Source organism: Eucalyptus grandis, chromosome 7 (genome assembly GCF_016545825.1).
Source record: "Eucalyptus grandis isolate ANBG69807.140 chromosome 7, ASM1654582v1, whole genome shotgun sequence".
NCBI classification, from domain to species: Eukaryota; Viridiplantae; Streptophyta; class Magnoliopsida; order Myrtales; family Myrtaceae; genus Eucalyptus; species Eucalyptus grandis.
This window is the reverse complement of record NC_052618.1, coordinates 57034771-57049373: the sequence shown is the minus strand read 5'-3', so window position 1 is coordinate 57049373 and position 14603 is coordinate 57034771. Positions and strand designations below refer to the sequence as shown.

The window sequence follows — 14603 nt, the reverse complement described above, 5'->3', positions numbered from 1 at the left end:
ATACAGACTCTGTGGACTAAACTGTGTAGCAATGTAAAACAAAATGAAGGGCTGATGGTACCCAGTTACCAGTCGACCGGTTTAAAAGGCTTCATGAATTGGTAAGGTGGAGGAATCATTTTCCTCCCTGGCACCCTGCAAAGAACGGATTTGCAGTAAATAAGTAGCAAGACTGGCAGACGAGAAGGCTATATCTGGAAAACACACATACCCTCGACGCCTCTCAGTTCAAGTTCACGCCATTCTTGAACCATTGCAGCAGCAGCACATCAGGTGCGTTAGGAAGTCATCGCATAAGCTTCCCTACACAGCAAACCATGAGTTCGATGAGAGTTTTTCCTACTTCTTACAAATGAATTTGGAAATCGTTTGAGGGAACATAATGTCAGCAACCGATTAGTAAGGGAAAGCACCTGAATGTTGAAAAGCTTTCTCAGCCTTCTTCTCACGCAGCAAGTGTAGCAGCAGCAACTGCCAATGAGAGAGAATGCAAAAACGTTGTTTACGGCAAGTTCACGAGCTGGCCATCAGATTCAGAACGAATTAGCTCATGCACGCACGCACGCACGCACGCTTTCTCCTCTCTCAAATGGACTGTCATTTTTGGCGTAAGGACTTACATATTTCTCCTCTGGACACTGCGTTTGCAATCCTTGCAAACATTCCGCAGGGATACAGGCAGGTCTTGAAGCCTGTTACAAAGAACCTCCCGTTTGAGCAACACCATTTCTTCATGGAGATTAATCAAAGTTGATGACATTAATCGTAAGCTAAACCGCTGTCCAGTCAAGGAGTGAATGGTAACGCGATAGAATGGCTTGCAACCTAAATAAAGTGATCGAGTGCTATTAATCCTGGGTCAGAAAGCAACAAGAAGACATGCTGAGGCTGATTGGCTTTGCTTCTTATCACTTCGCTACGGAGCCAATTCATCTAGTAATTTCTCAAGTCATTGATTAATCTATATTTCTGCCGCTACATCAGAATGAATTAGTAGGTAAACACGTTTATGGTAATCGGGACAGATAGAACCGATCACTCGTATCCAAATTACATACACTCCATGTGCATGATTGCCTTGATTTATTAGAATAAATCAATTACATAGTCGGTTTTAAGAGCACTTATAAGTGTTTTATGTAAGCAAAGACTCACTCAAAGAGGGCTCCATGCAGCAACCAAAAAGATCAGCCTGCCAGTCATCTTGTCCTTGATCCTGAAAGCTCTCTCTGATGGACTTTACATTGTTTATATACCTGGCCACATGAAAAGAATCCCACTAGCTAGTTTCTGCTAAATAGGATTGAAGCCAATCTAAGAGAATTAAAGTTCAGACTGATTACGTACCCCGACATGACGAATGCCGGCTGATTCACAAGCAGCTTCGTGACCCTCTTGCTCGGCAATGTGTTGGACGGGTTCTCGGCGACGCTGATGAGATGCTCAATCACCCGACACTGCTTTGTCTCGTTCCTTGACCGCAACCACTGCAACTCGACATGCAGCTTCTCTCGCTCCTCTTGAAGAGCTTCGTCGAATCGCAGGTCGGGTACGCCCGATACAGGAACTTCTCCAAAACGTCCGCATCTCTCTTGGTTCGGTCGGGTTTCAGGATCGCCTTCTGAGCTTTGATGTCCAGCTCGTCCAGCATGTAATCTCTGTGGTCGTCTTCGATGGCTCGCAGGGCTTGCTTCAAATGCTGGAACGAGAAAATCCCAAGTAAGGATCAGAGCGTGATAAGAAGATGAGAACTTCACTCGGTCGCATATAGCGCTTCGTGCGAACTCTACATGACGCGATTAAATAACAAGTTGACGTCATTGCTTGGTGGTCATATTGCTAATAACAGTTATTTCCTGTGATTTATTTTTCACAAAATGAAAAGGCAACAGGGCCATCCGTGGAGGCAACTTTATTTTTAAAATCTTAAAGTAAGGAAGAATTGTTGGCCGCAAAAGCATTATTTAATTTAGAAACGTGCTGACTTTAATGATTTATTATCGAATTTTATCGCACGCGTTCAACTTTTCGTCCCACCGGTGCGACAGCTATTCGATGGACATGGCAAAACAAGAGAAGATGTAACTGTAGACTGATTATGTTAAAAAATTTCAATCTGAAAATTTAAATTTATAAGCAAAGAAAGAGCATATAAATATATAAGGGGTATATAAATCTCATTAACAAAGGATGTGAGCACTTTGATATATCAACAATCATTTATCTAATCAAGTTTAGCAAACATTCTTTAATGTTGGATCTTGATTAAACTCAAATTTGTAAGACGGAATATTTGTCTCCAGTTTGACTTCTCGAATACTACCTCAATAGGACTATGTTTTCTGTAAACTCGAGTTCAACTTAATCGACTTGATAATGAGGTCAAGCCGGTAAGTTGGAACATGTTAATTTAGAAAACCACTATTAAACGAACATGTTGAAAAATAGTGTAATTCATTAATTTATTCATCTCGATAAGCCTAAGATGATTAAGAATTTAAGTGATTATCGGGTCGAATTCGACTAGCTTACGGGGAGTACTAGTAGATCGACAAGATAGGGAGAAGAGTTCTCCCGTTAATTACCTCCATGCGAAACTCATGCACCAACGCAGTCAACGTCGGGATCTTCACCCGCCGATCGATCTCCGTCTCCACGCGGCGGAACTCGTACACCGCGTTCCACCCGGTGGCGACCATGTACATACAGCTCTTCCCTCTGCAGCTCTCCACCAGCTCGAGCGCCTCTCTCAGGACCTCCTCCAGCTCCCGCAAACCCTCCTCGATCTCCGGTACCCTCGCCAGGTCCGTGCCGTCCACCTTCTCCAGCAGGGCCCGCACCAGCTCCGCGTGCTCGGCGAGCTGCTGGCAGTTCCTCCGGTGGGTGAAGGCGTCCCTGGCCAACGACACGATCGCGCTCGCAAGGGCTAGGGCGTCCGATGAGCTCACCGTCACTGCCGCTGCTGCGGAGGTCGCCATGAACGTGTTACGTGCCTCGGTGGGAATGGAGCGGGAAGGCTCTGGAGAGACGGAGAGCGAACTAAAGCGAAGGTCGGAGTAGTAGTGCGAGAGCGAGCGAGGAGTTTAAGGTGGCTTTTTTGATTTTTAGGTGTTGTTGGCTCTTGAAGTTGCCAGCTTCTTTGCTTAGTCGTTGCCTTGCTTTGCTTTGCTTTGCTTTGCTTTTGGGGTTGGCGAAAGTACAACGGCCATTTCTTTTTCTTTTTTCTTCTTCTTCTTCTTCTTCCTTTTGTCTTTGCTTTGGAACTAAGGAGATAAAGCGCTCTTTGGTGGACTTCATGGGCCAAGGCCATGAATGATTGAGACACAGACAACTGCTAGTGAGATTGGGTTCGGGTCAGGTCCCCTTATTTTCTATACACTTGTTTTCTACTTTCAAAAATCTGATCAAATGTTGCTCTGATCATGGCTATAAGTCAATAGAAAACACCAACCGTTCGTTTCTAGTCTTTCCATTTTATATTTCTAGGTGTGTTTGTTATGCAAGAAATAAAGGATTTAAAAAGCATTTTTCTAAATATGATCACTCGTGTCGCTCACAAAAATAAATGAGTCATAAAGTATTTTCACTATTCATGAAAATTTTCAGACATAACTTGTTGCCAATAATAAAAATATTATTGCTTGATGATATAATCGATTATTTTTAGGAAAATATTTTCTTAATTATTCATTTTTTCACAAAAAAAAAAAACGAGTCTATTTTGATTCTAATGGACATTGGTAATCTAAAATTTCCTAAACATCCGACTGAGCCCACCCAATTCACTTCCTTAATTTCAACAACCCAAAATACAAAATTCAACTAAAATCACTTTTGAACAAAACACTCAAAACTTTCGCAATTTGTTAATATCAACATATATACAATTTATTCCTAATTATCTATATTTGGAAAACATTGTGAATTTGGAGAAATCATTTTTTAACTTAATTCTTCTAAGTGCAAATAAACAACAAACGGGCTTCGTGAAGCTTCAGTCCAGTCCTCTACGTTTCCACCGAACGGTTTCAAGAAAGATGGCCTAGATGCGGAGAAATCGCCTGCCCCTAAAATTCACGAATTTCTGCCCAGTTTTCTCCTCTGGTTTCTCGGCTGTTTTTGTGTTCGTTGAAGGAGCTACGATGGGTGTCTTCGGCTGATTTTCGGAAGGAAGCTTCAGCTCAGGCCCTCTACATTCCCACCGAACGGTTTCGCATAAGATGGCCTGTGTGCAAAGAAATCATCGGCATAGGTTATGAATTACCGCCCAGTTTTTCTCTCTCGGTTTCGACGTCGTTGTTCGTTTGAGGAGTTACGATGGGTGGTTTCGGCTGATTTTCGGAAGGAAGATTCAGCTCGGGTCCCCTCTACGTTTCCACGAACGGTTTCGCAATAGAAGGCTGCATGCGAGAGAAATCGTCGGCCTAGGGTAATTTTGAATTTCTGCAATTTTCTCCTAAAGTTGTCCGATGCGTTCCGCTGTTCGTTTGGTGAGATTCCATGGCTGTTTTTGGCCGAGTCTCGGAAGAGAGTCTAGCGGACTTAGCCCTTCGCACCCTCCGAATGTCCCCGGTTGGGTTGTTTTGGTTGAGGAATTCCATGGGATAAGTTCTGCGCGTGATCGCGTGGGAGCCGCCATTCGCTCCTCATCGCGGGTTGAAGGGAAACGGCTAGGGATTCGGTTCGCCGGGGGATTCTCCTCTGACTTCCTAGCTTGGCTTCTCCCCGTTGTCTCCCGGCAAGCTGCGATTCGAGCCGCTCTGGTTTTCTAGTGCTTCGCCGTGCGAGCTTGGTCTCTTACGGGACCCAGTGGGTGTTCTTTGACTTGGTCCAGGGTAAGTCTTCTCTGTTCAATGGTGATTTCGCTTGCTGCAATTGGGATATAGATAAGGTGTTTGTGAGAATGTCTTTATGCACTCTTTGGGGATGGAATCAGTGCAGGAGATGCCCGACCTTTAGGCTGCCTCGGAAGGGCTTCCACTCCACACTTCTAATAGACCTAGTAAGGCATCGGCTTCTTCATCCGACACACGAAATGAAGAATAGGCAGCAAGCTTCGAAGGAGTCGACCTTCGCGCTCGTCGGTCGAGAGGACGAAGCCGATTTCGCTCAACTTCCAAGCACCCGGGGAAAGCACCCGCTGGTCACCATGATGCCCCGGCGCATTCTTGGGCAAATGTGGCTCGGTTGGTAGTGAAAGGTTCCGAATTGTCTTTTGTTCCGCCCACTTTTGTGGAGGGAGAGGCTGTTGTGGATCTCCTGGATGAAGCACTCGATGCTATGGACCCGAAATGGCATGACTTGCTTGGTTGGCCAATTGGTTACGAAAAGGAGGCTACCATTCGGGATTGGTGGAGCAAGTCCGAGGAAAACGTGGGGCTCCAAGATTGGTGAAATCTTTGCCGACGATCAATGATTCCTCTTTCTCCAAATCCAGGACCGGATTTAGAAGAAAGATCCTTGAAGATGGGCCGATCACGATTGCAAGGGTGCCGTTAATACTTCGGCAGTGGAAGCCTCTCATGGATTTGAAGAGAGAAGAGCATTCCACCATACCCGTTTGGATTCGCCTACGGAATTTGCCGTTTGACATTTGGACAGTGCCAGCCATGAGTGCCATAGCTAGTGTGGCGGGGAAGCCGTTGTATGTGGATCAACGGACCGACGAAATGAAGATGGTCTCCTTCGCAAGAGTTTGTGTCGAGTCACGGCCCAATCGGCCAAGAGTTGAGAAGGCCAAAGTCACCTTGAAGGGTGTCTCTCGGGTCATTAATATTGAATATGAATGGCTCCCGATTGCGTGTCCGGATTGTAACGCCTTCGGCCACAACCGCCGTGCTCCCAGGAAAATCCCACGAGGCGCACATGCAGAATGCGGGGCAGTCCGGTCATCCAGTAGGCGAATGCGGTTGCTCTGCCTCCGGCGTCCATGCTCCAGATCCGCGATCGCCACTCCTCCTTCGCTGTTGTCTTGGAACAGGGATGTGCGAGGCCAGGTTGATCCGAGTCGCCTCGGGCGGTGGATGCCCCCATCCCACCTCAGTCTGATATAGATCCGGTTCGGTTGCAACCTTCCACGGTCTCTGTGCAGGCATCCCTCACAGATGTTAGCGACTCCCCTCAACCGACTCCAACTTTGCCCGACCAGGATCAACCTTGGAGAAGGGTGAAGAACAGGAGGAAGAGGAATAAGGACCTCAAGATAGGTGAATCCCTCTCCCTTGGTGCCGACCAGCCTTTCGGGGGACAGACACCGGGTAGCGACTCCCCCTCCTTCCGCCTCGCTCGCAAGGGGGCTAGGGGGCGCCCATGCTCCCCTAAAGTCGTCTCCTCTCTCACTACTGGTCCCGACCCACCCGTGCCCCATCCTTGAAGGACTCGGAAAGCGTTTGGAAGAGGTTGCTCTTCCTCGAGAGGATGATGATATCTCCTCCCGTAAGCGCCGTGTCGGCCTCCTCGCTTGACGATACATCGTCGAAACAATCCAACACAGTTGCTGTCCTTAGCCCTGTCCCGGAGCGGTGGAGGCGTTGAGCGTCCGGAGCTTCGCCGCGCAGCCTCGAGAAATTGAGGTAGGCCTTGCTGCCCTTTGCTCTTCGTTGTTTAGAGTAGTTTGTACATAACTTAGATGTATTTCGGTTATTGGAATATTAGAGGTCTCGTGAATCCTTTGAGGAGAGCCGAGGTCCGTAAGTGGGCTCTCTCTAGTGGCCTTTGTTTGGTTGGGTTATTGGAAACTAAAGTCCCTAGGAACATCTTTTGGCTCTCTCGTCCGTCGAGTCTATTATCGGGGTGGACGTGGATTGCCAACTATGATTCTTCTCAGGGCGGCGGGGTGTGGATCGGCCGGGACCCTTGTTGTCATGTTTTGAGGAGATATCCTCCAATGATCGGAGTTATTCATGGAAGAGTTAGGCCCTGATCTCGACGGGTTCTTGTTGTTGTATCTCGGTAGTCTATGCTCAGAATTCTTATGTTCGTAGGAGACCTCTATGGGTGGACTTGATCAGGATGAGTTCTTGTATTTTCGACTTACCGTGGATGGTGGCGGGTGACTTCAATGCCCTAAGAGACCCGTCCGATAGGCTAGGGGTACTAATGCCGGCCGCCCCTTTGATGAGTTTAATCAGTGTCTGCATCAGGCAGAGCTTGAGGATTTGAGATATGTTGGACTTAGGTTTACTTGGTCAACGTCTTCGGGGGCTAATCGGAAAGCGAGGAAGATTGATCGGGTTCTAGTTAACGCTCTCTGGAGCTTGTATTTCTCTTACTGAAGCTTCCTTTTTACCTTCGGTATTTGAGACCACTCTCCTATGGTGGTCAAGGTGATCCGGCCAGTTTTTCAAGAAAGCCCTTCAAATTCTTTGATTTCGGATGGAGCACCCATCTTTTCGAGATATTCTTACCCAGGTGTGGCGGACCGAGTGATGGAGTACCCATCTTTAGGTTGGTTACCAAATTGAAAGCGCTCAAGGGCGTCTTAAGCGATTGAATAGAGACTCTTTCTCCAACTTTGTCCGAGAGGGTTGCTCAATCCAGAAATGCTCTTACACTAGCTCAAGTGGCCCTTCAAAGACGATCGGACAATGCCCTCTTGCGAGCTAGAAAAAGTCATCGGAGGATGTTCGTTGAGTTGAGGAGTCGGGGAGGAGGCTTTCTTGAGACGGAAATCCAGAATCCGTTGGCTTGAGAGGGGTGATAAAACACTAAATACTTTCATCACTCTGTGACTACGAGGCAACTAAGGAATAGGGTTATATCGGTTCTTGATAGGAATGGCAACCTTGTCTCCGAGCCGAGCCTTGTTCAGGATACATTTGTCGCTCATTTTAAGGAGTTGTTTGCATCACGCTCTCCTCCCTATTGGACCGGCCTTCGGAGACCTTCAGCAAGCCATCCTTCGTCCGCTCTCAGAGGATCAAATCGCTTCTCTTGGTCGTCCCTTTTCGGAGACGGAAATTAAGGACACTATCTTTTCTCTAGCACGTGGGAAGGCACCGGGTCCGGATGGGTTTGGTGTCGAATTCTTCAAGAGTAATTGGGATATTGTTGGACCGTTGACGGTTGAAGCGTAAAAGATTTCTTTGTTACGGGAGACTATTAAGGAAATTAATTCCACCATCCTGGTGTTGATCCCTAAGATTCCTAATGCTACCTCGGTTAATGATTATAGGCCCATCACTTGCTGTAATACGATCTACAAATGCATTACCAAGGTATTGGCTAACCGCATCGCCTCAGTACTCCAGGATGCCATAAGCCCTTCTCGAATGCGTTCGTGAAGGGTCGACGGATTAGTGATAATATCCTCCTAGCCTGTGGAGTTATTTGCCGGCTTTCACTGCTGCCATATCTCCCCAAATGTGCGGTAAAGGTAGACTTTCAGAAAGCTTACGATACGGTGGATTGGGATTTCCTCGAATCGTTCTCCGTGCCTTTCGGTTCAGGACCACTTCATTCGCCTTATCATGATATGTGTTCGTACCCGATGTTTTCTATCTCCATGAATGGGGATTTCCATGGATTCTTCCCAGTAGCCGCGGCCTTTGCAGGGTGACCCAATGTCTCCTTATCTTTTCACCTTGGTTATGGAAGTCTTCTCAGGGATCCTTACTTCTAGTGCGGAGCGGGTTTCAAGTTCTCTTGGAGGTGCAAGGCCACTCGGTTATCTCATCTTTTCTTTGCGGACGATGTCTTCCTCTTTTTGCCGTGCGGATATGGTCTCCATCCGGCTTCTAAAGGATGGGCTGGATACCTTCTCGAAGTGGAGTGGACTCAAGCCGAACAATAGCAAAAGTGAGGTATTTCTTGCAGGGGGATCGGATGAATTGAGAGGCCATATAAAGGATACATTCGGTTTTGTGGAAGGAAAATTGCCGGTACGTTATCTAGGAACACCGATTATTTCCTCGAGGCTCGGGAAGGCGGATTGTGTAGCTCTAGTCGATCGCATAATGGCTAGGGTGCAATCTTGGACCCATCGATTTCTCTCATTTGGGGGAGAGTTCGGCTAATAAGGTCGGTGCTCCATGCAATTCAAGCCTATTGGGCTAGTGTGTTCATTATTCCCGTAGGAGTCTGGACCGTATCGCGGCAGATTCTTAGACAATTCTTATGGAAGGGACCCAGCCTTGGCAAGGGAGGAGCTAAGGTTTCCTGGGAGGATGTCTGTCTCCCAAGGGAAGAAGGGGGCCTTGGGATTCGATGTTTGCGAGAGTGCAATAAGGCGGCAATGCTCAAGCACATCCGGATCCTATTCACGGACAAGGAGTCTCTTTGGTGCAAATGGATTCACTCTACTTTTCTTCGTAAGGCGAACTGGGTGGCTAAGACGGGGTACCGCTCATGGGCTTGGAAGAGGATCCTCCACCTTAGATCCGACTCCGCCTCAACTTCCATTGGAAGATTGGAGATGGCAGGGGGACATCCCTTTGGTTTGACCATTGGCATCGAGAGGTCCATTTGGATCTTATTTGTTCGGACGTACTATCTCGATTCGGGACTACCGTGGTATGCGGTTGTCGCACCTTTTTTCTTCGGCGGGTCGGGAAGTCGGAGCTAGTGATGGATTCTTGGAACCATCCCCTTCCTCTTCTTCTCACTAGGGTTCCGGATAGATTTGTATGGAGAGATGATCCTTAGGGGTCTTCTCGATTGCCTCGGCTTGGCATTTACTCGAAAAATGAAAGATAAGGTGGTATGGTCATCCTTTATTTGGAACAAGGCCATCACTCCGAGATACCAATTCAACCTCGGCCGATCACTAAGAACCGACTTCCTACCCAAGCTTTTCTTATGTCTTATGGGAGAATTGGGAATGAAGTATGTGCATTTTGCAAGCTCACGCCGGATTCTATTGACCACCTCTTCTTTGGTTGCTGCATCACGGCTAGCATGGCCTACTTTTGGGCGGCCAGTGCAATCTCCCATGGAGAAATGGGACTTGGACGAAAATCTTCGGTGGGCAATGAGATTCCTTACGGTAAGGATTTCTATCACGCCATTGGTCGCTTCTCTTTTGGAGCTTTGTGCCATCTCATTTGGAGGTATAGAAACGACATCCTCTTTAGAGATCATCAGGTTGTGGTTGCGGCTATCAAGAAGCATCTCATTAAAGTTGTGAAGGATAAAGCCTTAACGTTCAAAAGCGTGGAAGATTGCCTTGAGGAATAGGAGGTTACAAAGAAACGGGGCCTTGACCCATCTATCTTCAACTCTCCTATGCCGATCGTCGAGGTCGCCTTAGTCTAGTTTTGCGAGTTGTTTCTCCTTGCCCTATGTGGCCTTTTGTTTAGTCTATCTGTTTTTAGTTGTTGCTTCGACTGCGTTGTTTTGGGCTTTTGTTTCGGCCCTTGCTTGAGTTGACCGCTTTGCGGTGTTTTGTGTCCGCGCCCTTTCACTCGATTAGAACACATGCTTTGTTGAGTCGAGTTTTTGTGGTCTTAGGATCCCATATATTTCTTGGTTAGCTCAATATATCATTACCCTTTACCAAAAAAAAAAAAAAAAACAAACGGGCTTCGTGTCTCTCTGGTTCAACTAGGACCCTAGTTCCTGAATTTCTATGTGAATTAAGATGGGGAAAAGAAAGTAAGACCCGAAAAAAGCCCGAACAAAGTCCAACGGGCTTGGGCCAAACGAGTGAGGCCTCCTTCTTTTCCATTCCAGCCCAAAAAAGCCCGAACGAAGCCAAACGGGCTTGGGCCAAGCGATGCGGGCCTGCCGCCCCCTCCTCGAATCGGACGCGGGTGAACCGAATAGCTCGTTCGGGTCATTCCTCTCGGCGACCGTGACGACAAAATCCCCCGACCCATTTTCATCTCGCCTCGCGCGTCGCCTTCTCGTCCCTTCTTCGCGCAACCTGCACTCCTCCCTTCCGAAACTCCCCAAAACCTAGAAGACTCTCCAGCCCCGCTCCCCGCTCCCCGCTCCCCGCTCCGATGGCGTCGCACGCACCGAACCTCGAGTGCCGCATGTACGAGGCGCGGTACCCGGAGGTGGACATGGCGGTGATGATCCAGGTGAAGAACATCGCCGACATGGGGCCTACGTCTCCCTCCTCGAGTACAACAACATCGAGGGCATGATCCTCTTCTCCGAGCTCTCCCGCCGCCGGATCCGCTCCGTCAGCAGCCTCATCAAGGTCGGCCGCATCGAGCCGTCATGGTGCTTCGCGTCGACAAGGAGAAGGGCTACATCGACCTCAGCAAGCGTCGGGTGTCCGAGGAGGACATCCAGGCCTGCGAGGAGCGGTACAACAAGAGCAAGCTCGTCCACTCCATCATGCGCCACGTGGCCGAGACCCTGGGCATCGATCTTGAGGTGCGCGTGATTCGATTCGAGTTCTGTTCTTAGTCGATTTTGTTTCGCCTGATTTCTGCGTCCGTTGTTATCGGCCGACGGTTGATTTGTCGGTATGGTTAGGGAAGTTTGTTCGGATGCTTACCTGCGAGTTGCCCTAGTACGATTGCTGGTTGTCTTCTTTTTTCCTCGTAAATTGTGGCGAAGAGTATCTTGTCTTTGAGGCAGTGATTTGAGTTTCTGAAGTGAAATTGAGAACTCGCGGATGTTGCCCATGTCGTTTCCGACCAAATATTTCTGTTGAAGATTGTTTTAGGAATCGTGTTGTCATTGGTCTTGCTTGCTGCTTGGGAGGACAGCAGTGTTCTTGCTGGAGCAGGTCAATTTCTCCACGCTTGGTAGTTACTAGTTAGGCTCCTAGTAGTAAAAAGTTTGAGGGCTGTGAGTTTCTCGTTCGAGAGAAGTTACTTGAATTGCTGTTGCTTTCAGTGGATTCGCTTACTGGAAATGAAAGTCTCACATGCTGGAAACTCTAATTTGGGAAGTTTGCTTTATTTTTCTTATTTGTTTTCTGTGATGATAAAGGGAATTTGCAATGATCTTTCGCAGGAACTGTACGTTAGTATTGGCTGGCCTCTGTACAGGAAATACGGACATGCGTTTGAGGTGAGCCGTTCAGCCATTTATGGGGGTTTGCTTGCCTTGAGTTCTGCAGGTGCTTGACCTGGGGTCCCAAGTTTACTAACTACATCTTTTTGTGCAGGCATTTAAGATAATTGTGACAGATCCTGATACAGTTCTTGATTCGCTAACCCGTGAGATCAAAGAAGTTGGTCCTAATGGACAAGAGGTAGACTATGCACGACATGCTGATTGTGAGTGGTTCTTCTAGCTTATTACTTAATTGAGCTTTAATTGGTATGTAGGTGACAAAAGTGGTCCCTGCTGTGACGGAGGAAGTGAAAGATGCGTTGGTAAAGAATATTAGGAGAAGAATGACCCCACAACCATTGAAGATACGAGCTGATATTGAAATGAAATGCTTCCAGCTCGATGGTGTTCTGCACATTAAGGTCCCTACTTAGTTTTTGGTTATGTTCACTCTGTCTAGAATACATCTGTTCAAGAGAGTAGTGATTTTATCTATTAGTTGTTCACTCGTTACTGTTCTAGTTTAATTGTTCTAGCAATCGACTCTGCAGGATGCTATGAGGAAAGCTGAAGCTGCTGGAAATGATGATTGTCCTGTGAAAATCAAGCTGGTTGCACCTCCACTTTATGTCCTCACTACTCAAACTCTGGACAAGGTCGGTGTTTCTCTCGACCTCTTTTAAAGTTGTCATTCCCACTTTGGTTCTTTTATGGGCTTCCAGAAGTGCCCTTTGTCCATACTTATTTTCTCAATTTTTAATAACTAGGTTTTGCCTCTTTGGAGGAAAATATAAAATATCGAGACTGCAAGCCTTTGGTAACTCTTGCATTGGGAGTTGGGTTTTTTTGTGTACAGATGTGAAATATTAATGATGCCGTGAGAAATATACTTTTGTCCAACTGTACTTATCATCATCAACATTTCTCTCCACCTTTCTGAGTATTATCACTTTTATAGCTAGTCCATATGTGGATGTCTGTGGAGTCTGACCTATAAGCTTTATGATGATAGGTTCCTGTCCTAATTTTTTTCGGCCTTAGAAGGATATGGTTTTGCTAACATGTTATTCATCTGATCGTCTGAAAACTCCTTTGATTTTTTTGTCTTGGCTTCTTTAACAGATCTTTTTCTCATGGCAAGTTTTGTCCAAAAAGTTGCAATGTAAAATTCCTCCCCTGTTGATCTTTGATCTACTTTTGTGGGATCTAATTTTTGTTGATCGATGCTTTTGGATGCCAATATAGTTTTTGGATGTGTCTTTCTCCTCATCACTGGCATGGATAATTCTTAGAAGCTCTGAATTGTTCTTTAAAGAAACTGCTACTTAGATTGTTCAAACATGTTGATGTTTCTCAAGAGGATTGTAAGTTGTTGGTGGCATGTCAGCTCATGAAACCTTGGCCACTTTTGTACTGCATTTGGCAGGAGCAAGGATTGGCAGTTCTTAATAAAGCTATTGCAGCCTGCAGCGAAGCTATTGAGAAGCAAAAGGGGAAACTTGTTATGAAGGAGGCCCCTAGAGCGGTGAGCAGTTTCTTCTATTTACTAGGGGCATTTTCTTATGCGCTTTTTATGCATCCTGAACTTGATGTGATCCTGCGAATTTTCTTCGCTTGCAAACTTTAAAGAGATCTTCATCTGCTTTAGCATTTCTGCAAACTTGAAAATTGCTTCTTTGAGACTGTAATGAGCTCATATCTGAATAGGTGAGTGAACGGGATGACAAATTACTTGCTGAGCACATGCTTCAGTTAAATCGTGCCAACGAGGAGGTTAGTGGAGATGAAGATAGTGAAGAAGAGGAAGATACAGGTATGGGAGAAGTTGATGTTGAAAATGCAGGTTCTGGAATAATGGAGTAAGAGAAGCAGCATTTTGTAACAAATATTGCCAAACCAATTTTTTCCCTCTGGAATTAGGTTTTTGCGGTTGTACAAAATGAGTTTCAGATGGTACGATTGACCTTTTCTCCTTTTCCATGCCTGTTGGCTTCGATAATCCGAATTGATGATCTAGGGAGTATACAAAAATCCAATGCACCTTTTCTTAATGTGAGGAGTGTAGAAGCTCGGGGAATGGTGATGTATGCATTTGAATCAATGTCTTTGTATCTGAAACCGGATGTTCCCAGTTGGTACCGATTTTCTCAGTCAAGTCTGGAGGGAAAATTCTTTATTGTTTGGCGGACTTCGAGCATTAGATTTGGAAGTATGTTTAAGGCTAACACGATTTTAGTGAAGGATTGCCTAGAAATGTAAGCAAGAATCTTCTGAAAACTGGTGCCATGTCCGCATCAATTCTAAACAAAATGATATGAAGTAGATTAATTATGTTCTTGAAGAATGTTTTCCGTAGAAGATTTGGAGTATTGCATTTGTGCACTTGTTTATATTTAGATGATGTCTGTTCATTTTGGTGGTGGAAACTCCTGCGCCTATGGGTGCTGCTTGTGAGTGTTTGCACTTGTTTTCTGCCGGTGCTGAACTCACACTTAGTTTGGTTACCACAGTAAGGAGGAAGTGAGTGCAAAGGAGATGAAGGGAAATGAGTGTGGAAGAGGAAATGAAGGAAATTGTAAATTCCCTTGCTTGCTTGGGTTTGCACTGAGGGGAAATAGGTTTGGTCCGTTATTTTATATAACCCTGTTCCA

The 14603-nt window shown here is 46.3% G+C and overlaps 2 protein-coding genes across 2 annotated transcripts; one reads left to right on the top strand and one right to left on the bottom strand.

Moving 5' to 3' along the window:
- Positions 1-81: 81 nt before the first annotated feature.
- Positions 82-3031, bottom strand: LOC104454417 (protein MID1-COMPLEMENTING ACTIVITY 1-like). The gene is made up of 7 exons (XM_039317969.1): positions 2586-3031; positions 1628-1699; positions 1348-1589; positions 1156-1256; positions 621-692; positions 351-520; positions 82-135 (listed from the first exon to the last, which is right to left on the bottom strand). Exons 1-7 carry the CDS (start codon positions 2976-2978, stop codon positions 82-84), a joined length of 1104 nt encoding a protein of 367 aa, XP_039173903.1. The 5' UTR covers positions 2979-3031.
- A 7858-nt stretch (positions 3032-10889) lies between these two features.
- Positions 10890-14129, top strand: LOC120296384 (eukaryotic translation initiation factor 2 subunit alpha homolog). The gene is given in 9 exon segments (XM_039318313.1): positions 10890-11043; positions 11046-11159; positions 11162-11322; positions 11911-11967; positions 12065-12151; positions 12228-12374; positions 12504-12608; positions 13379-13477; positions 13660-14129. Coding segments are annotated over 9 exon segments (1029 nt in total). The 5' UTR covers positions 10890-10940; the 3' UTR covers positions 13816-14129.
- The last annotated feature ends 474 nt before the right edge of the window (positions 14130-14603 follow it).

Coding starts and splice junctions, on each gene's coding strand:
- LOC104454417 (XM_039317969.1), bottom strand. CDS start 2,978: ATGGCGACCTCCGCAGCAGCGGCAGTGACGGTGAGCTCATCGGACGCC. Junction 1,257..1,347: donor CCGGCATTCGTCATGTCGGG/GTACGTAATCAG, acceptor TCATGTGGCCAG/GTATATAAACAATGTAAAGT. Junction 136..350: donor AACGATTTCCAAATTCATTT/GTAAGAAGTAGG, acceptor CGTTCTTTGCAG/GGTGCCAGGGAGGAAAATGA.